Source organism: Heterodontus francisci, chromosome 43 (genome assembly GCF_036365525.1).
Source record: "Heterodontus francisci isolate sHetFra1 chromosome 43, sHetFra1.hap1, whole genome shotgun sequence".
Lineage (NCBI taxonomy): Eukaryota > Metazoa > Chordata > Chondrichthyes > Heterodontiformes > Heterodontidae > Heterodontus > Heterodontus francisci.
This window is the reverse complement of record NC_090413.1, coordinates 13,174,688-13,195,508: the sequence shown is the minus strand read 5'-3', so window position 1 is coordinate 13,195,508 and position 20,821 is coordinate 13,174,688. Positions and strand designations below refer to the sequence as shown.

The 20,821-nt window shown below is 47.1% G+C and overlaps 2 protein-coding genes across 3 annotated transcripts in view; both read left to right on the top strand.

Moving 5' to 3' along the window:
* LOC137355606 (atherin-like) overlaps nucleotides 1–14,139 on the top strand; it is a 103,532-nt gene extending 89,393 nt beyond the window's left edge. The window contains exon 8 of the mRNA XM_068020920.1: nucleotides 14,000–14,139. Within this exon, the coding sequence (XP_067877021.1) occupies nucleotides 14,000–14,050 (51 nt within the window). The 3' untranslated portion in view covers nucleotides 14,051–14,139. The remainder of the gene's footprint in view (nucleotides 1–13,999) is intronic.
* The window catches only part of LOC137355605 (protein Niban 1-like), a 50,118-nt gene continuing 43,380 nt past the window's right edge, over nucleotides 14,084–20,821 (top strand). The window contains exon 1 of one of the 2 annotated variants that reach the window (XM_068020917.1): nucleotides 14,084–14,159. Coding sequence is in view for 1 of the 2 variants with exons in the window: in XM_068020916.1 (XP_067877017.1) it covers nucleotides 20,201–20,255 (55 nt within the window). In the remaining variant the exon portion in view is untranslated. Of the gene's footprint in view, nucleotides 14,160–19,803; nucleotides 20,256–20,821 lie in introns of those variants that run through there. The other variant, XM_068020916.1, reaches the window with a different exon arrangement.

The following is a 20,821-nucleotide window of genomic DNA, read 5'->3' as shown; positions in this document are numbered from 1 at the left end:
CCCCCCCCCACTCCCTCTCACCCCCCCCCACTCCCACTCCATCTCACCACTCCCACTCCCTCTCACCCCCCCCACTCCCACTCCCTCTCACCCCCCCCACTCCCACCCTCTCACCCCCCCCACTCCCTCTCACCCCCCCCACTCCCACTCCCTCTCACCCCCCCCCCCACTCCCACTCCCTCTCACCCCTCCCACTCCCTCTCACCCCCCCACTCCCTCTCACCCCCCCCACTCCCTCTCACCCCCCCCACTCCCACTCCCTCTCACACACCCCCCACTCCCATTCCCTCTCACCCCACTCCCATTCCCTCTCACCCCACTCCCTCTCACCCCCCCCACTCCCACTCCCTCTCACCCCCCACTCCCTCTCACCCCCCCCACTCCCTCTCTCCCTCTCACCCCCCCCACTCCCTCTCACCCCCCCCACACCCTCTCTCCCCTCCCCCACACACTCTGTCCCCTCCCCACTCCCTCTACCCCCCCACTCCCTCTCTACCCCCCCACTCCCTCTCTACCCCCCCCCACTCCCTCTCTACCACCCCCACTCCCTCTCTACCACCCCCACTCCCTCTCTACCACCCCCACTCCCTCTCTACCACCCCCACTCCCTCTCTACCCCCCCCCACTCCCTCTCTACCCCCCCCACTCCCTCTCTATCCCCCCCTCTCCCTCTCTACCCCCCCCCACTCCCTCTCTACCCCCCCCACTCCCTCTCTACCCCCCCCCACTCCCTCTCTACCCCCCCCACTCCCTCTCTACCCCCCCCCACTCCCTCTCTACCCCCCCCACTCCCTCTCTACCCCCCCCCACTCCCTCTCTACCCCCCCCACTCCCTCTCTACCCCCCCCACTCCCTCTCTACCCCCCCACTCCCTCTCTACCCCCCCACTCCCTCTCTACCCCCCCACTCCCTCTCTACCCCACCCCACTCCCTCTCTACCCCACCCCACTCCCTCTCTACCCCCCCCACTCCCTCTCTACCCCCCCCACTCCCTCTCTACCCCCCCCACTCCCTCTCTACCCCCCCCACTCCCTCTCTACCCCCCCCACTCCCTCTCTACCCCACCCACTCCCTCTCTACCCCACCCACTCCCTCTCTACCCCACCCACTCCCTCTCTACCCCCCCCCACTCCCTCTCTACCCCCCCCACTCCCTCTCTACTCCCCCACCCTCTCTACCCCCCCACTCCCTCTCTAACCCCCCCACTCCCTCTCTACCCCCCCCACTCCCTCTCTACCCCCCCCCACTCCCTCTCTACCCCCCCCACTCCCTCTCTACCCCCCCTCCCTCTCTCACCCCCCCCCACTCCCTCTCACCTCCCTCCCCACTCCCTCTCACCTCCCCCCCCACTCCCTCTCACCTCCCCCCCCACTCTCACCCCCCCCACTCCCTCTCACCCCCCCCACTCCCTCTCACCCCCCCCACTCCCTCTCACCCCCCCCACTCCCTCTCACCCCCCCCACTCCCTCTCACCCCCCCCACTCCCTCTCACCCCCCCCACTCCCTCTCACCCCCCCCCCACTCCCTCTCAACCCCCCACTCCCTCTCACCCCCCCACTCCCTCTCACCCCCCCCCCACTCCCTCTCACCCCCCCCCACTCCCTCTCACCCCCCCCCACTCCCTCTCACCCCCCCCCACCCTCTCACCCCCCCCACTCCCTCTCACCCCCCCCACTCCCTCTCACCCCCCCCACTCCCTCTCACCCCCCCCCACTCCCTCTCACCCCCCCCACTCCCTCTCACCCCCCCCACTCCCTCTCACCCCCCCCCACTCCCTCTCACCCCCCCCACTCCCTCTCACCCCCCCCACTCCCTCTCACCCCCCCCCACTCCCTCTCACCCCCCCCCCCACTTCATCTCACACCCCCACTCCCTCTCACCCCCCCCACTCCCTCTCACCCCCCCCCCACTCCCTCTCACCCCCCCCCACTCCCTCTCACCCCCCCACTCCCTCTCACCCCCCCACTCCCTCTCACTCCCCCCCACTCCCTCTCACTCCCCCCCACTCCCTCTCACCCCCCCCACTCCCTCTCACCCCCCCCCACTCCCTCTCACCCCCCCCACTCCCTCTCACCCCCCCCACTCCCTCTCACCCCCCCCCCACTCCCACTCACCCCCCCCCACTCCCTCTCACCCCCCCCCACTCCCTCTCACCCCCCCACTCCCTCTCACCCCCCCACTCCCTCTCACCCCCCCCACTCCCTCTCACCCCCCCCTCCCTCTCACCTCCCCTCCCTCTCACCTCCCCCCTCACTCCCTCTCACCCCCCCCCCCACTCCCTCTCAACCCCCCCCCCACTCCCTCTCAACCCCCCCCCCCCCACTCCCTCTCAACCCCCCCCCCCCCACTCCCTCTCACCCCTCCCCACTCCCTCTCACCCACTCCCTCTCACCCCCCCCCCCCCCCACTCAGCTTTTTGGGGAGAGAGTTCCAGAATTCCACGACCCTCAGTTTGAAAAAGTACTTCCTGACATCACTGCTGAATGGCCTAGCTCTAATGTTAACAAAGTCCCCTTGTTCTGGACCTCCCCCACCACACGAGATAAGTTTCAGGTGTGGTCATGTAACTGCGAATGAGGGCAGTCTGGCCAGGGACAGGGGGGAAGAAAACAAGGCTAATTCAAAAATTCTCGCGCATATGTTAAGAATTGCTGAAAGGGGCAGGAAACTAATGGGAATGAAAATTAGAAGTTCTCTCCACCAGTTTACTGCCATTACTCTTGTGCATTACGTCCTTGTCTCTAGTTGAAGAATGATCAGCTTTCCTTTTGCACTCCACATGTCCTGTGCTGTTTTCAGAATTGTCTCTCTGTCAGTTGTCGTACTTGAATTCTTATGGTAGCAGGGCTCTATTCCAGGTGCTGAGATTGGTGTGCCATTTTGTGTTGAGTTTCATTGCTCAAGAGTGCTGCAAACTGGCAGTAAGGTGCAACCCTGTGCAATGGACTTCCGTGTGGTGCAAAATGCTGTGTACCACACATATAGAGATGGCGCGGTGCCTCTGAGACAATCGACTGCTACTGTTCCCTTTGAGTGGGGTGGTATTCGATGCTGGTACTGATATATTGAGCCTTACAAACAGCAGCTGTCACTGCGCTTTACAGAATCTTTGTATGTTTAAATTGTGTGGTTTTATAATAAAGGAGTAACTAAAAGCCATGTGTTTTGAATGGAGTGCACAAAATGGATAGGGTGCGGTTTAGAGCTTATTCTTGTTAAATGAGATGCTGTTAAGCAATAAGCAACAATATCGAAATGAAATGTGTTTAATAAACTTATTGATTCAAAATGATTTTTGTTGGTTTGTGGAATTTCTCAGTGTGACTAAGCATGTTCATTTTGTAACAACAACTTGCATTTGTATAGCACCTTATTCTTGGGAGTAAAACATCCCAAGGTGCTTCAGAAGAGTGTTATCAAACTATGACACTGAGCCACATGAAATGGGACAGCTGGTCAAAGAGATAGATTTTAAAAAGTGTCTTAAAGAAGGGAATTTCAGAGTTTAGGCTTAGGCAGCTGAAGACACAGCTGCCATTGGTGGAGCAGTGAAAATTTGGATTGCGCAAGTGGCCAGAATTGGAGGAGTGCAGAACTGTCAAAGGGTAGTAGGGCTGAAGGAGAGTATAGAAATGGGTAGGGGCAAAGTAATTCAGGGATTTGAAAAGAAGGGGTGAGAATTTTAAAAATCGAGGCATTTGCGACACTGGGAATCACTGTAGGTCACTGAGCACTGAGTTGATGGCTGAATGGAACTTAGGTACAAGTTAGGATATAGGCAGCAGAGGTTTAAATGTCAACATTAGGGAGTTTGCTTGCTCCCATTGTGGGCTCAATTCCTTAAAGGATCTCAAATCTTTTTTGACATTTAGCTGTTATAGTAATGGAAGAATTTCTTAACAAAGAACCCAGACAGCAGGAAAGAGAAGGTAGCGCAAGTTGAATAAAGGAGAATATTTAGGCAGGGCAGCTAATCTGACCCTTGTCCAAGAGGCTCCAACGACAGGTACAAGTGGACAAGGATCACCTGCATTTGATCTGGAACTATTGCACTGCTGGATGGATAGGTCCTGTGCAGATCAGGTATGTGGAAGGGAGCACTGACAGGGGCCTTTCTGCTTTCGGTGTCAACTATGGCTCAATGTGTAACGCTCGCCTCTGAGCCAGAAGGTTGTGGATTCAAGTCGTACTCCATAGACCTGAGCACATAATCTAGGCTGACACTCCAATGCAGAACTGAGACAGTGCTGCACCATCAAAGGTGCCATATTTCTCATGAATCGTTAAACTGAAGCCCTGTCTGCCCCTCAAGTGGGTGTAAAAGATTCCATGACCACAATTTTATCCTGTATCCTGGCCAATATTTATCCCTTAGCCAACAGCACTAAAACAAATTAGCTGCAATTTTACACCACCTCCACCCCTCACACCCAGTAGTGGGGGTGGGGGGGGTGGTAAAATTGGTTGTGACGGCTGGGGTGATTGGTCTGCACCTTTTGGAGGCAGGACATCCTGCTTCAGAGGGGCAAAAGCCACAACTACAGGCAATTAATTGCCTGAGTCACGCAAGATATGGTTGTGGCTTCCAGGGCCGGCGGAAGAGAACTTGCCCCCCGGCTTTCCACCCAGTGGGCAGGTCCACCACCTCCTCGTAAATTTCCAGCCATTATTTGGTCATTATCACATTGCTGTGAGACATTGTGTGCAAATTGGCTGGCATATTTCCTTTGTTGTAACAGTGACTACACTTCAAAAGTACTTTGTTGGCTATAAGGTGCTTTGTGATATTCTGTCATGAAGGGCACTATATACAAGAATTTCATTGATGCCAATGCCGAAGCTACAAACCACTGAGAATGGACTGATCAAATGCAGAAGGACCTGGATGGATTGGAGGTCATTTAATGAGAACAAGTACAAAGCCTAGAAACATAGAAAAATTACAGCACAGAAAGAGGCAATTGGCCCATCATGTATTTGCCACCCTAAATAGTGCTATCCATCTTAATCTCACTTTCAAGCTGTTGATCCATAGCCCTGTAGGGTATGACAAGTCAAGTACGTATTCAAGTATTTTTTTAAAGGCTGCCTCTACCAGCCTTTCAGGCAGTGAGCTCCAGATCCCAATCACCCTCTGGATGAAAAAAAATACTCATAACTCCCCTCTAATCCTCCCAATTACTTTAAATCTATGCCCTTGATTAATGAGCTCTCTGTTGATGAAGTCGGGTTCTTCCTATTCACTCTGTCTAGGCCCCTCATAATTTTATACACTTCAATTAAATCTCCCCTCAAAAGAAAACAACCTCAGCTTATCTAATCTTTCTTCACAGCTAAAATTCTCCTTTCCTGGCAACATCCTTGTAAAATCTACTGAAGTGTGATCACATCCTTCCTGTAATGTGGTGGTCAAAACTGTACGCAGTACTCCAGCTGTGGCCTAACTAGTGTTTTATAGCGTTCTAGCATAACCTCCCTGCTCCTATACTTTATACTTCAACCAATAAAGGAAAGTATCTCATATGCTTTCTTAACCAGTTTATCTACCTGTCCTGCTACCTTCATGGATCTGTGGACATGCATTCCAGGTCCTTCTGTTCCTCTATACTTTTAAGAATTCTAGCCATCTATTGTGTATTCTCTTGGCTTCTTTACCCTCCCAAACTGCATTACCTCACACTTCTCTGGATTAATATAGGAAATAGGAGCAGGAGTAGGCCATCCAGCTGACCACTTGACCAGTCTTTTGATATCTTCCTGCAGTCTATAGCTTTCTTCCTCACTATCAACCACAAGGCCAACTTCCATATTATCTGCAAACTTCTTAATCATGCCCCCTACATTTAAGTCAAATCATTGATATATAACCCGAAAAGCAAGGGATCCAGTACTGAGTCCTGTGAAAACCCAGTAGAAACGGCCTTCCAGTTGACGATCACCTTTTGCTTCCTGTCACTGAGCCAATTTTGGTTCCAACTTGCCACTTTCCCTTGAGCTTTTACTTTTCTGACCTGTCTTCCATGAGGGACCTTGTCAAAAACCTTGCTAAAGTCTATGTCGACTAATTCAAATACGCCACCCTCATCGGCCCTCCCTGTTACCACCTCAAAAAATTCAATCAAGTGAGTAAGACACAACCTTGCCTTAACAAATCCATGTTGACTGTCCTTGATTAATCTGTGCCTTGCTAAATGACAATTTATACAATCCCTCAAAATTTTTCCAATAATTCCAAAATGAGGTTGGGAAAGGATAAATGGTGACCATAAAATCTGAACGATATTATTCTACAGGATATGATACGGGAGAAAGATTTGGGGTGCTAGTGGATAGAATACTTAAGCACAGTAAAGAGGACAAATAGGATTTTGGGCTGTATCGTCAGAGGGACTTAGGAACAGGAGTAAGCCATTCAGTCCCTAAAGCCTATTCTGCTATTCCGTTAGACTGTGTCTGATCTATACCTCAACTGCATATATCGTGATACCCTTATCCAATGAAATAAAATTTCAATTGACCCAGCATCCACAGCCTTTTGGGTGAGAGCATTTGGGATTCCAATTATCCTTTGTGTGAAAGAATGCTTCCTGCTTTCACTCCTGAATGGTGTAGCATTAATTTTTAAGTTTACAGTCCCTTGTTCTGGATTCCCTCACTGGTAGAAATAGATTCTCCATATCTGTCCTAATGAATCCCCTTATCAAATTAAACACCTTAATTACATCACCCCAATATGAGTAATATAAACCTATTCTCATAATTCAACATTTTAAACTCTGTTATCTTTCTGTTGAATCTGCGAGACCCATCCAAGGCCAATATATCTTTCCTGGAGTGAGTCACTAAAATCAATGCAGTGCTTCAGATGGGATCTGACCAAGCATCGCTACCTCATTTTTGTATTCCAACCCTCTTGAGATAAAGGGCAGCATTCCATTTGATTGTTATTGTACCTGTGCGCTAACCTTTAATGATTTGGGTATGTGGACACCCAAATCCCAATGCTCCTCCACAGCTCCTCCACTTTCACCACTGAATAAAAACGATTTGTCATTCTTTGATCCACAGTGAATGACCTCACACTTTCCTATGTTGAATTCCATCTGCCATGGTTTTGCTCACTCATTTAATCTGTCTATGTCCCTTTGTAACTTATTGTTCCCACCTACATAACTTAGTGAGACTCCTAACTTAGTATCATGTGCAACTGACGAATCCTTCAAGACATTAATATATGTTTGGGTGTAAAGCAGATCCCTGGGGAACACAGTCACATCCTGCGAATCAGTGAACATTCCTTTTACTACCCACCAACCAAGTCCTTGTCCATGTCAAATTTCTACCTCCAATTTCGTGTGCATTCCTTAATAACCTTATCAAATACCGTCTGAAAGTCCATGTAGATAACATCCGTAGATACTCCCCTATCAAGCATGCCAGTGACCTCAAAATATTTAACTGGATTAGTCAGATATGACCTACCCTCCACAAATCCATGCTGAATCTCTTTAATTGCCTCATACTTCTCTAAGTGCTTAATCACTTTATCCTTCATGATAGATTCCAGTATCTTCCCCATAACTATGAAACAGATGCATCTGTGGATACCTAGTTTCTGCCTCTCTTAAATAATGGAGTGATATTTGGATTTTCTAATCCTGAAAATAGAGAATTTTGGAAAATTATGACTAATATATCTGCAATTTCCTCACCTATTTTAATACCTTAGGATGGAAATCATCAGGTCTTAGAGGCCTATATTAAGTCATGTTATATTCTCCACCACAATGTTTTTTCAATTGTATGAATTTCACTAAATTGCCTTGACTTACTTAGAAGTTACCTTGTACCGCTGATATTTTGTCCTTTTTCTCATTTAAAAGTCTGCCACTTCCTAATTTTCCATTATAGTCTCACACCAGGGTCCCACATATACTTTTTGATTTTTAGGGGAGATGGTAGTGTAGTGGTAATGTCACTGGACTCGTAGCTTAGCAGGCTAATGGTCTGGGGAGATGGGTTCAAATTCCACCACAGCAGATGGTGAAATTTGAGTTTATAGAATGTTTAAGGCACAGGAAAAGGCTACTTGGCCCATTGTGTCTGTGCTGGCTAAAAAACAATCCACCTATTCTAATCCCACCTTCTAGTATTTGATCTGTAGCTCTACAGATTACAGCACTTGAGATGCATATCCAGACTCCTTTTGAATGAGTTGAGGGTTTCTGCCTCAACTACCCTTTCAGGCAGTGAGTTCCAGAAACCCACCACTCTGGGTGAAAATGTCCCCTCTAATTTTTCTACCAATCACTTTAAATCTATGCCCCCTCGTCACTCACCTCTCTGCTAAGGTGAATAGACCTTTCACCGCCACTCTATCCATGCCCCTCAAAATTTTGTACATTTCAATCAGATCTCCCCTCAGCCTTCTCTGCTCCAAGGAGAACAACCCCAGCCTATCCAATCTTTCCTCATAGCTGCATTTTTCCAGTCCTGGCAACATCCTCGTAAATCTCATCTGTACCCTCTCTCGGGCAATTACATTCTTTCTGTAATGACATGACCAGAACTGCACACAGTACTCAAATTGTGGCTTAACCAATGAGTTATACAGTTCTAGTATAACCTCCCTGCTCTTATATTCTATATCTCGACTAATAAAGGAAAGGATTCCATATGCCTCCTTGACCACTTTATCAACCTGTCCTGCTACCTTCAGAGATCTGTGGACATTCACTCCAAGGTCCCTCACTTCCTCTATACTTCTCAGTATTTTCCCATTAATTGTGTATTCCTTTGCCTTGTTTGACCTCCCCGAATGCATCACCTCACACTTCTCTAGGTTGAATTCCATTTGCCTCTTTTCTGCCCATCTGACCGGACGATCAGTATCTTCCTGCAGCTATCCTCACTATCTATCACACGGCCAATCTTTGTGCCGTCTGCAAACTTCTTGATCATGCCCCCTACATTTACGTTCAAATCGTTAAGATATACCATAAAAAGCAGAGGACCCAGTACTGAGCCCTGCAGAACGCCACTGGAAACAGCCCTCCAGTCGCTAAAACAGCTGTCAACAATTACCCTTTGTTTCCTGCCACTGAGCCAATTTTGAGTCCACCTTGCTGCATTAAATCTGGAATTTTTTTTAAAAAGCTAGTCAAATGGTGACCATTAAACCATTGTAAATACCCATCTGGTTCACTAATGTCCTTTAGGGAAGGAAATCTGCCATCCTTACCTGGTCTGGCCTACACATGACTCCAATCCACAGCAATGTGGTTGACTCTTAAATGCCCTCTGAGATGTAGCAAGCCACTTAGTTCAAGGGCAATTAGGGATGGGCAATAAATGCTGGCCTTGCCAGCAACACCTACATCCCATGACCAAATAAAAAAAACTCTGGTTCTCTCAATAACCTTTTTCCATTAGCTTTGATATCCTTGCAAGGTTTTATATTCACATTACTATTTTGTCTTCCTGTTATTGGAATTGGGTTTAGCAGTGCCAGAAACAAAGTGACATTCCACTGATGGTTAAGTGTCATCAGGTCTCTTGGATAGATAGATAGAATTACATAGAAATTACAACACGACAGCAGACCATTCGGCCCAACCAGCCTGTGTTGGTGTTTATCCTCCACATGGACAGTATCCTAATCCCATATAAAAACAAAAAGTGCTGGAAATATTCAGCAGGTCTGGCAGCATCTGTGGAGAGAGAGGCAGAGTTAACGTTTCAGGTCAGTGACCTTTCATCAGTCACTGACCTGAAACATTAACTTTGCTTCTCTCTCCACAGATGCTGCCAGATTTGCTGAGTATTTCCAGCACTTTTTGTTTTTATTTCAGATTTCCAGCATCTGCAGTATTTTGCTTTTATCCTAATCCCATGTGCCTGCTCTATTCCAGTATTCCTTTACTCTTCTTTTCCTTCAACCACTTATCTAACTTACCCTTAAAAGTTGATGTGAGAACTGAATTCCTCCAGGGAATTGTCCCAATCATCCACTGTAACTCCGCCATCGACATCAGGGAGACTCGGTGTAAATGCAGCTTGTGTTATCAACTTAAAATTTTGGTAAATGATGCCAAGGGAGCAGATATGTAAAGCAATAATAGACCTTTTTGAGGGAGATTATCATTACTGGGGGCAGGGGCTGCACACTATTGGCTGCCATCGTTCCTTTGAATATAGCGCTCTCAATTGTGCTGCCAACCCGGTCTCTTACTCGCTGTCCCTAATTGGATGGCGAATGCAGAGGCAGCCTGTTAATTGACCTCCTCCTGTAAGATTGCACCGCAGGGCTAGGTTGGACCCTGAAAATGGTCCCAACGCGCAAACATTATAAGTCTTGACGATTCCATCCATAGATTCTTACAGCATGGAGAGAGGAGGCCATTCTGTCCATTATTCATGTGCCAGTTCTTTGAAAGAGCTATCCAATTCATCCCACAGCCCTGCAAATTAGTTCTCTTCAAATACATGTCCAATGCCTTTTTGAAAGTTTCTATGGAAGCTGATTCCACCATCTTAAATCTCCATTTAACATTCTCTGCTCTAAGGAAAACAATCCCAGCTTCTCCGTCTCTCCACATAACTGAAATCCCTCATCTCTGGCACCATGCTGGTAAACCTCTTCTGTATCTTCTCCAAGACTTTGACATCCTTCCTAAAGTGTAGTGCCCAGAATTGTACACAATACTCAGACTGAGGCCCAACCACTGATTTGTAAAGGCCAAGTATCCCATACGCATTCTTAACCACGTAATCAACTCACCCTCTCACCTTCAAGGATTCCTGAATATGCACTTGCCACCCCTCTCAAAATAGTAAGCTTTTAGATTATACTGCCTCTCCATGTTGTTCCTCCCAAAGTAAGGGGAGGTCGTGTCTCACTAATTTGATTGAGTTTTTTTGGAAGTGACGAAGATGATTGATGAAGGAAGGGCAGTGGATGTTATCTATATGGACTTCAGTAAAGCCTTTGACAAGGTCCCTCATGGCAGACTGGTACAAAAGGTGAAGTCACACGGGATCAGAGGTGATCTGGCAAGATGGATACAGAACTGGCTCAGTCATAGAAGACAGAGGGTAGCAGTGGCAGGGTGCTTTTCTGAATGGAGGGATGTGACTAGTGGTGTTCCGCAGGGATCAGTGTTGGGACCTTTGCTCTTTGTAGTATATATGAATGATCTGGAGGAAAATGTAGCGGTCTAATTAGTAAGTTTGCGGACGACACAAAGGTTGGTGGAGTTGCGGACAGTGATGAGGATTGTCGGAGGATACAGCAGGATATAGATCGGTTGGAGACTTGGGCGGAGAAATGGCAGATGGAGTTTAATCCGGACAAATGTGAGGTAATGCATTTTGAAAGGTCTAATGCAGGTGAGAAGTATACAGTAAATGGCAGAACCCTTCGGAGTATTGACAGGCAGAGGGATCTGGGCGTACAGGTCCACAGATCACTGAAAGTGGCAACGCAGTTGGATAAGGTAGTCAAGAAGGCATACGGCATGCTTGCCTTCATCGGTCGGGGCATAGAGTATAAAAATTGGCAAGTCATGCTGCAGCTGTACAGACCTTTAGTTAGGCCACACTGAGAATATTGTGTGCAATTCTGGTCGCCACACTACCAGAAGGACGTGGAGGCTTTGGAGAGGGTACAGAAGAGGTTTACCAGGATGTTGCCTGGTCTGGAGGGCATTAGCTATGAGGAGAGGTTGGATAAAGTCGGATTGTTTTCACTGGAACGACGGAGGTGGAGGGGCGACATGATAGAGGTTTACAAAGTTATGAGTGACATGGACAGAGTGGATAGTCAGAAGCTTTTTCCCAGGGTGGAAGAGTCAGTTACTAGGGGACAAAGGTTTAAGGTGAGAGGGGCAACGTTTAGAGGGGATGTGCGAGGCAAGTTCTTTACACAGAGGGTGGTGAGTGCCTGGAACTTGCTGCCGGGGGAGGTGGTGGAAGCAGGTACGATAGTAACGTTTAAGAGGCATCTTGACAAATACATGAATAGGATGGGAATAGAGGGATACGGTCCCCGGAAGTGCAGAAGGTTTTAGTTTAGGCAGGCATCAAGATCAGCGCAGGCTTGGAGGGCCGAATGGCCTGTTCCTGTGCTGTACTGTTGTTCTTTGTTCTTTGTTGTTCTTTGTACATCACATCACATTTATCCACATTAAACTGCATCTGCCATTGCCTGCCCATTTCACCTATCTTTCTATGCCCTCCTGAGGTCTGCTACTATCCTGCCCGTTATTAACTATGCTGCCAAGTTTTGTATCAACCACAAACTTCAAAATTTTACTATCTATACCCAAGTCCAGATCATTTATAAATAACAAGAAAAGCCATGTTCCTAACACCATCCCCTGGGGGAATCCCACGGCATACCTCCCTCCAGTCAGAAAAACATCCTTTCACCTCTACTCTCTGCCCCTTATCCAGTTATATATTCAAGTTACCCTTAATAAGTCCCTTTCATACCATGGACTTTTATTTTTCGAGTAAGTCTGTTATACGGTACTTTGTCAAGTGCCTTTTGAATGCCCATATATACAACATCTGCTGCACTACCTTCATCAACCTCTCTTCCATTTCATCAATGAACTCTCTCAGGTTAATCAAACATCATTAGTCTTTAACAACTCCATGCTGGCTGTTCCTCATTAGCCCATGCTTCTTCAACTGAGAATTAATTTTTTTCCTTGACAATGGTCTTTAGTAGGTTTCCCAACACCAGCGTTAGACTGCTTGGCCAGTAATTATCAGATTTATCCCTCTCCACTTTTTTGAACAAGAGTGTAACATTTGCAATCCTCCAGCCCTTTGGCTCCCATATTCAAGGAAGATTAAAATATTGTAGTAAGAGCTTGTTCTATCTCCACCCTCTTTTCCTCTAGCAACCTAGGATGCACCCCCTCAGGACCGGGTGACTTGTTAACATTGAGCGATGCTGAACTATTTTGCATCTCCTTTCTACCAATTTTATTATGTCCTATATCTCTCTTCTCCTATCCACTAGTTCAACATTAACTTCATCTTCTTTTGTGAAGGCAAAGTACTAGTTCAGTTCCATAGTCATGTCGTGTGCCTTCATAAGAAGATTTTCTTCTTTATCCCTAGTGGGCCCCACTATTCCTTTAACTATCCCACTCATTTTTAAAAGTTTATATCAGATTTTTTGGTTCCCTTTTATGTTGCCCGCTAATTAACCAGTCTGCCATGTGTTTAGTTTAGAGAGATACAGCACTGAAACAGGCCCTTCGGCCCACCGAGTCTGTGCCGACCATCAACCACCCATTTATACTAATCCTACTCTAATTCCATATTCTTACCACATCCCCACCTGTCCCTATATTTCCCTACCACCTACCTATACTAGGGACAATTGCTAATAGCCAATTTACCTATCAACCTGCAAGTCTTTGGCATGTGGGAGGAAACCAGAGTACCCGGAGGAAACCCACGCAGACACAGGGAGAACTTGCAAACTCCACACAGGCAGTACCCAGAATTGAACCCGGGTCGCTGGAGCTGTGAGGCTGCGGTGCTAACCACTGCACCACTGTGCCGCCCTGCTCGCCCTTTGCCCTTTGCCCTTTTACGGCCTTTAATTAATTTCCGCTGCACACTCTGTATTCAGCCTGGCTTTTGATTGTATTCTGTACTTGACATTTGTCATACATCTCCTCATTCTGCTTTATTTTATCCTCTATTACCTTTGTCATTCAGGAACTTCTGACTTTAAAAGCCCCATCTTTTTCTTTATGGGAAAATGCTTGGTTTGTGCCCAAATTATCTTCACCTTCCAGGCCTGCCATTACTCATTAACTGTTTCCTGGCCAATCTTTGTTTTCAGTCCACCTGTGCTACATCTCTTCTAAAATGACAAAATTTGGCTCTCTGCTAGTTGGGTAGTTTCACCCTTGCTTTCTCTTTGTTCCTTAAGTGAGTTTACAACTTATAGAAACTTACCTTTTTGTTTCGGCAGTTTCTTTTTGCAGCGGCGACAGGGAGAGCGAGGTGGCAGCTGGATAAGTAAGTCCTATATATTTGGGCAGCGGCTGAACCCGAGACACTACACGTGTAGTGTCTCCCACCCGCCCTCCTCCTCTAACCAAAAAAAAAGGACTCGGTGGTGTGCAGATAAGGTAAGGCTTTTTCTATTTATTTTTTTTTCGTGTGATTGGTAAAAACTTTTCGTTCCTTTTTCGTTTATCTAAGTTAAGACTAACTTAAGCTTAAGATTGAAAATGGCAGGAGATCTCAGACCCGTGTTATACTCCTCTTGCTCAATGTGGGAGCTCAGGGACACGGCTGATGTCCCTGACTCCTTCACGTGCTGGAAGTGTGTCCAGCTGCAGCTCTTGTTAGACCGCATGACGGCTCTGGAGCTGCGGATGGACTCACTTTGGAGCATCCGCGATGCTGAGGAGGTCGTGGATAGCACGTTTAGCGAATTGGTCATACCGCAGATTAGGATTGCTGAGGGTGAAAGGGAATGGGTGACCAAAAGGCAGAGAAAGAGCAGGAAGGCAGCGCAGGTGTCCCCTGCGGTCATCTCCCTCCAAAACAGGTATACCGTTTTGGATACTGTTGAGGGAGATGGCTCACCAGGGGAAGGCAGCAGTAGCCAGGTTCATGGCACCGTGGCTGGCTCTGCTGTTCGGAAGGGCGGGAAAAAGAGTGGAAGGGCTATAGTCATCGGGGATTCGATTGTAAGGGGAGTAGATAGGCGGTTCTGTGGTCGAAAACGAGACTCCCGAATGGTATGTTGCCTCCCAGGTGCAAGGGTCAGGGATGTCTCAGATCGGCTGCAGAACATTCTGAAAGGGGAGGGTGAACAGCCAGTTGTCGTTGTGCACATAGGCACCAATGATATAGGTAAAACACGGGATGAGGTCCTACAAGCAGAATTTAGGTAGTTAGGAGCCAAGTTAAAAAGTAGGACCTCAGAGGTAGTAATCTCAGGATTGCTACCAGTGCCACGTGATAGTCAGAGTAGAAATGAAAGAATAGTCAGGATGAATGCGTGGCTTGAGAGATGGTGCAGGAGGGAGGGGTTCAGATTATTGGGACATTGGGACCGGTTCTGGGGGAGGTGGGACTATTACAAATTGGACGGTCTACAACTGGTCCGGACTGGAACCAATGTCCTTGGGGGTGCTTTTGCTAACGCTGTTGGGGAGGGTTTAAACTAATGTGGCAGGGGGATGGGAACCAAATGAGGTCAGTGGACAGTAAGGAGGTAGTAACTAAAGCCTGTAAGGAACTAGATAATGAAGTCAGCGTGACTAAGGGAAAGAGTAGACAGGGAGCAGATGATGAACGCAAAGGGACTGGTGGTCTGAGGTGCATTTGTTTTAATGCAAGAAGTGTAGTAGGTAAGGCAGATGAACTTAGGGCCTGGATTAGTACCTGGGAGTATGATGTTATTGCTATTACTGAGACTTGGTTGAGGGAAGGGCATGATTGGCAACTAAATATCCCAGGATATCGATGCTTCCGGCGGGATAGAGAGGGAGGTAAAAGGGGTGGAGGAGTTGCAGTACTGGTTAAAGAGGATATCACAGCTGTGCTGAAGGAGGGCACTATGGAGGACTCGAGCAGTGAGGCAATATGGGCAGAACTCAGAAATAGGAAGGGTGCGGTAACAATGTTGGGGCTGTACTACAGGCCTCCCAACAGCGAGCGTGAGATAGAGGTACAAATATGTAAACAGATTATGGAAAGATGTAGGAGCAACAGGGTGGTGGTGATAGGAGATTTTAATTTTCCCAACATTGACTGGGATTCACTTAGTGTTAGAGGTACAGATGGAGCAGAATTTGTAAGGAGCATCCAGGAGGGTTTTCTAGAGCAGTATGTAAATAGTCCAACTCGGGAAGGGGCCATACTGGACCTGGTGTTAGGGAATGAGCCCAGCCAGGTGGTTGAAGTTTCAGTAGGGGACTACTTTGGGAATAGTGATCACAATTCCGTAAGTTTTAGAATACTCATGGACAAAGACGAGAGTGGTCCCAAAGGAAGAGTGCTAAATTGGGGGAAGGCCAACTATACCAAAATTCGGCAGGAGCTGGGGAATGTAGATTGGGAGCAGCTGTTTGAAGGTAAATCCACATTTGATATGTGGGAGGCTTTTAAAGAGAGGTTGATTAGCGTGCAGGAGAGACATGTTCCTGTGAAAATGAGGGATAGAAATGGCAAGATTAGGGAACCATGGATGACAGGTGAAATTGTGAGACTAGCTAAGAGGAAAAAGGAAGCATACATAAGGTCTAGGAGGCTGAAGAAAGACGAAGCTTTGAAAGAATATCGGGAATGTAGGACCAATCTGAAACGAAGAATTAAGAGGGCTAAAAGGGGTCATGAAATATCTTTAGCAAACAGGGTTAAGGAAAATCCCAAAGCCTTTTATTCATATATACGGAGCAAGAGGGTAACTAGAGAAAGGATTGGCCCACTCAAGGACAAAGGAGGAAAGTTATGCGTGGAGTCACAGAAAATGGGTGAGATTCTAAACGAGTACTTTGCATCGGTATTCACCGAGGAGAGGGACATGACGGATGTTGAGGTTAGGGACAGATGTTTGATTACTCTAGGTCAAGTCGGCATAAGGAGGGAGGAAGTGTTGGGTATTATAAAAGGCATTAAGGTGGACAAGTCCCCAGGTCCGGATGGGATCTATCCCAGGTTACTGAGGGAAGCGAGAGAGGAAATAGCTGGGGCCTTAACAGATAACTTTGCAGCATCCTTAAACACGGGTGAGGTCCCGGAGGACTGGAGAATTGCTAATGTTGTCCCCTTGTTTAAGAAGGGTAGCAGGGAAAATCCAGGTAATTATAGACCGGTGAGCCTGACGTCAGTGGTAGGGAAGCTGCTGGAGAAGATACTGAGGGATAGGATCTATTCCCATTTGGAAGAAAATGGGCTTATCAGTGATAGGTAACATGGTTTTGTGCAGGGAAAGTCATGTCTTACCAACTTAATAGAATTCTTTGAGGAAGTGACAAAGTTGATTGATGAGGGAAGGGCTGTAGATGTCATATACATGGACTACAGTAAGGCATTTGATAAGGTTCCCCATGGGAGGCTGATGGAGAAAGTGAAGTCGCATGGGGTCCAGGGTGTACTAGCTAGATGGATAAAGAACTGGCTGGGCAACAGGAGACAGAGAGTAGCAGTGGAAGGGAGTTTCTCAAAATGGAGACGTGTGACCAGTGGTGTTCCACAGGGATCCGTGCTGGGACCACTGTTGTTTGTGATATACATAAATGATTTGGAGGAAAGTATAGGTGGTCTGATTAGCAAGTTTGCAGACGACACTAAGATCGGTGGAGCAGCAGATAGTGAAGGGGACTGTCAGAGAATACAGCAGAATATAAATAGATTGGAGAGTTGGGCAGAGAAATGGCAGATGGAGTTCAATCAGGGCAAATGCGAGGTGATGCATTTTGGAAGATCCAATTCAAGAGTGAATTATACAGTAAATGGAAAAGTCCTGGGGAAAATTGATGTACAGAGAGATTTGGGTGTTCAGGTTCATTGTTCCCTGAAGGTGGCCACGCAGGTCAATAGAGTGGTCAAGAAGGCATACAGCATGCTTTCCTTCATCGGACGGGGTATTGAGTACAAGGGTTGGCAGGTCATGTTACAGTTGTATAAGACTTTGGTTCGGCCACATTTGGAATACTGCGTGCAGTTCTGGTCGCCACATTACCAAAAGGATGCAGATGCTTTGGAGAGGGTGCAGAGGAGGTTCACCAGGATGTTGCCTGGTATGGAGGGCGCTAGCTATGAAGAGAGGTTGAGCAGATTAGGATTATTTTCATTAGAAAGACGGAGGTTGAGGGGGGACCTGATTGAGATGTACAAAATCATGAGAGGTATAGACAGGGTGGATAGCAAGAAACTTTTTCCCAGAGTGGGGGATTCAATTACTAGGGGTCACGAGTTCAAAGTGAGAGGGGAAAAGTTTAGGGGGAATATGTGTGGAAAGTTCTTTACGCAGAGGGTGGTGGGTGCCAGGAACGCGTTGCCAGCGGAGGTGGTAGACGCGGGCACGATAGCGTCTTTTAAGATGTATCTAGACAGATACATGAATGGGCAGGAAGCAAAGAGATACAGACCCTTAGAAAATAGGCGACATGTTTAGATAGAGGATCTGGATCGGCGCAAGCTCTGGAGGGCCGAAGGGCCTGTTCCTGTGCTGTAATTTTCTTTGTTCTCTTTCCATAGCTACTTTAAATCTAATTTTATATTATGATCGCTATTACCCAGATGTTATGCCACTGCAACACACTCCACTTTCTCTACTTCATTCTTTATCATTTTAAAGACCTAGATTAGGAATTAGAAGCCTCATCTATGCAACATGTCCTAATAATTTACCATTAAGCCCTCATTATCGATTTAGGTATCGTTTCTTATAGCATTGTTAGGAACAAACAGGCTATGTGATGGCCTAGACTAGATCTCTTCGTGGGACTGTTTGGATACACTATGGCAGCACAGACAGGTGCCTGTTTTGATCCATTTCAGTGTTTTTTGGATCGTTCCACCATTGGCGGCTGTGAATTCAGTCATCAAGGCTCCGAGCACTGTAATTCCCTCCCTAAACATCTCCACCTCTCTACCTCCTTCTTTAAGGCCCTCCTTAAAACTTGCATCTTTGACCAAGCTTTTGGTCATCCGTTCTGATATCTCCTTCTGTGGCTCTGTGTGAAATCTTGCCTGATTACGCTCCTGTGAGGCATCTTGGGAGGTTGTCCTACATTAAAGGCGCTACATTAATGTAAGTTGTTGTTGTTACATGGATGTGTCCATTCAAATAGCCGGAAATTATCTGCACACCATAAGCAACTTAATTACAAAGAGTTGTCAACCTTGAAACCATCTTTGCATCAAGTGTTGCCCCTGAACAGCCTGCAAATGACGATGGCCCATGTCTCACTACTGAGGGTTTCTAAACATCGACCACATTTTCTTTTATTCATTCATGGGATGTGGGCGTCGCTGGCTAGGCCAGCATTTATTGCCCGTCCCTAATTGCCCTTGAGAAGGTGGTGGTGAGCTGCCTTCTTGAACCGCTGCAGTCCATTTGGGGTAGGTACACCCACAGTGCTGTTAGGAAGGGAGTTCCAGGATTTTGACCCAGTGACAGTGAAGGAACGGCGATATAGTTCCAAGTCAGGATGGTGTGTGACTTGGAGGGGAACTTGCAGGTGGTGGTGTTCACATGCATTTGCTGCCCTTGTCCTTCTAGTTGGTAGAGGTCGGGGGTTTGGAAGGTACTGTATTTAATGGTATTAAACCCGTGACAGTTTAGGGTGACCAAATCAGTTGAATTCTGTGGCTATTACAAGGGAGGCAAGGGTTTATGCTGGTCTTTTGGGGATCATGTCCTATAATCCGTGCACCGTTTTCAATGAAGACCGAAACCTTGTTTATACCATCTGAGCTGAATGTATGTAGGGCCAATGAAACCTTATAAAAACTGCAGTCATATTCAGCTGATGAGAATGCAAACCAACAACATTCCACACGCAGGTGTACCCACAGAGTCCTGGAGCTACCGGATATGAATCCACTTTGCTTTGTGGAGGTCCATTACTGCAGTATTGGCTTATTCGCTTTGTAACTACACACAGTTGAAAGCAAGAAATCCTCAGTCGCTGTGGTCAATTTTACAAGCTGAGCTTCCTCTTGTGTTATTCATAGACTGCATCTCACAGCTTCCAAAAAAACTTTGTGCAGTTTATTAGCTGCATTTCACTCAGCGACTGCAGAGGACAGTGGCCTGGGGTACAGCACTGGGCACTGACTAGGCGATTGGCATTGGCCAGTAACTGGCAGGAGTGTGGCAAGGGAGTTACATTTTATGCAAGAGGCTTTACTGAGCTTAACGACCCAGAAAGAAGGGAGGGAAGGTAAAAATATCTCAAAACAATCATTGCCTAGGTGAGTTTCGGACTGTTGCTATTAGTGGTAATGTGAGACACATTTACATATTCATGAACTGAGTCACTATGATGACAGGCTGCTGTGAGTAACATTGAGCTGATTGCCTCATCTTCCGAGAGGCAGAGAAACTCCAGCTGAGAATGACTAGTGATTGCCAGAAGGAGAGCAACATTTGGTGACTGCCACTTTGTTCCACTTCTCTGGGATTGGACCCTGTCCCCTGGCAGCAATGGGTTTGAATTTCTCCACACAGCTGGACCACAGAATGCACGATTACCTGAAAGGTAAGGAGGGTTTTAACAAGTTAAATATGGACCATTAACACCCTATCTATACTAATGCTTTGTCTTTCAACACACCATTAATATATTATCTACCTTTGCTCCATGACCATCTGGTCGGTTATTCTCTGTGAACTTGTCCTATCTACACCTTCACTTTTGTTATCTCTTGCCCCACCCCCACTTTATTGGCTTAAAACCTTTGCCAGTTCTGATATAACTCTGTGACAGTCAGATACAGGTTCGTATAACTCTCTTACTTCCATTGTTGAGGAGAATATATTGGATATATGTAAGTAAATGACCGTTGTGCCATCTCTGAGGGCTGCTTGGATAGAAGATTGGCTAGCTAACAGGAAACTGAGAGTAGGCATAAATGGGTCATTTTCTGGTTGGCAAGATGTAATGAGTGGTGTGCCAGAGGGAACAGTGCAAGGGCATCAACTTTTTACAATTTATATAAATGATTTGAATGAAGGGACCAAAGGTATGGTAGCTAAATTTGCTGATGACAGAAAGATTAGATTAGATTAGATTAGAGATACAGCACTGAAACAGGCCCTTCGGCC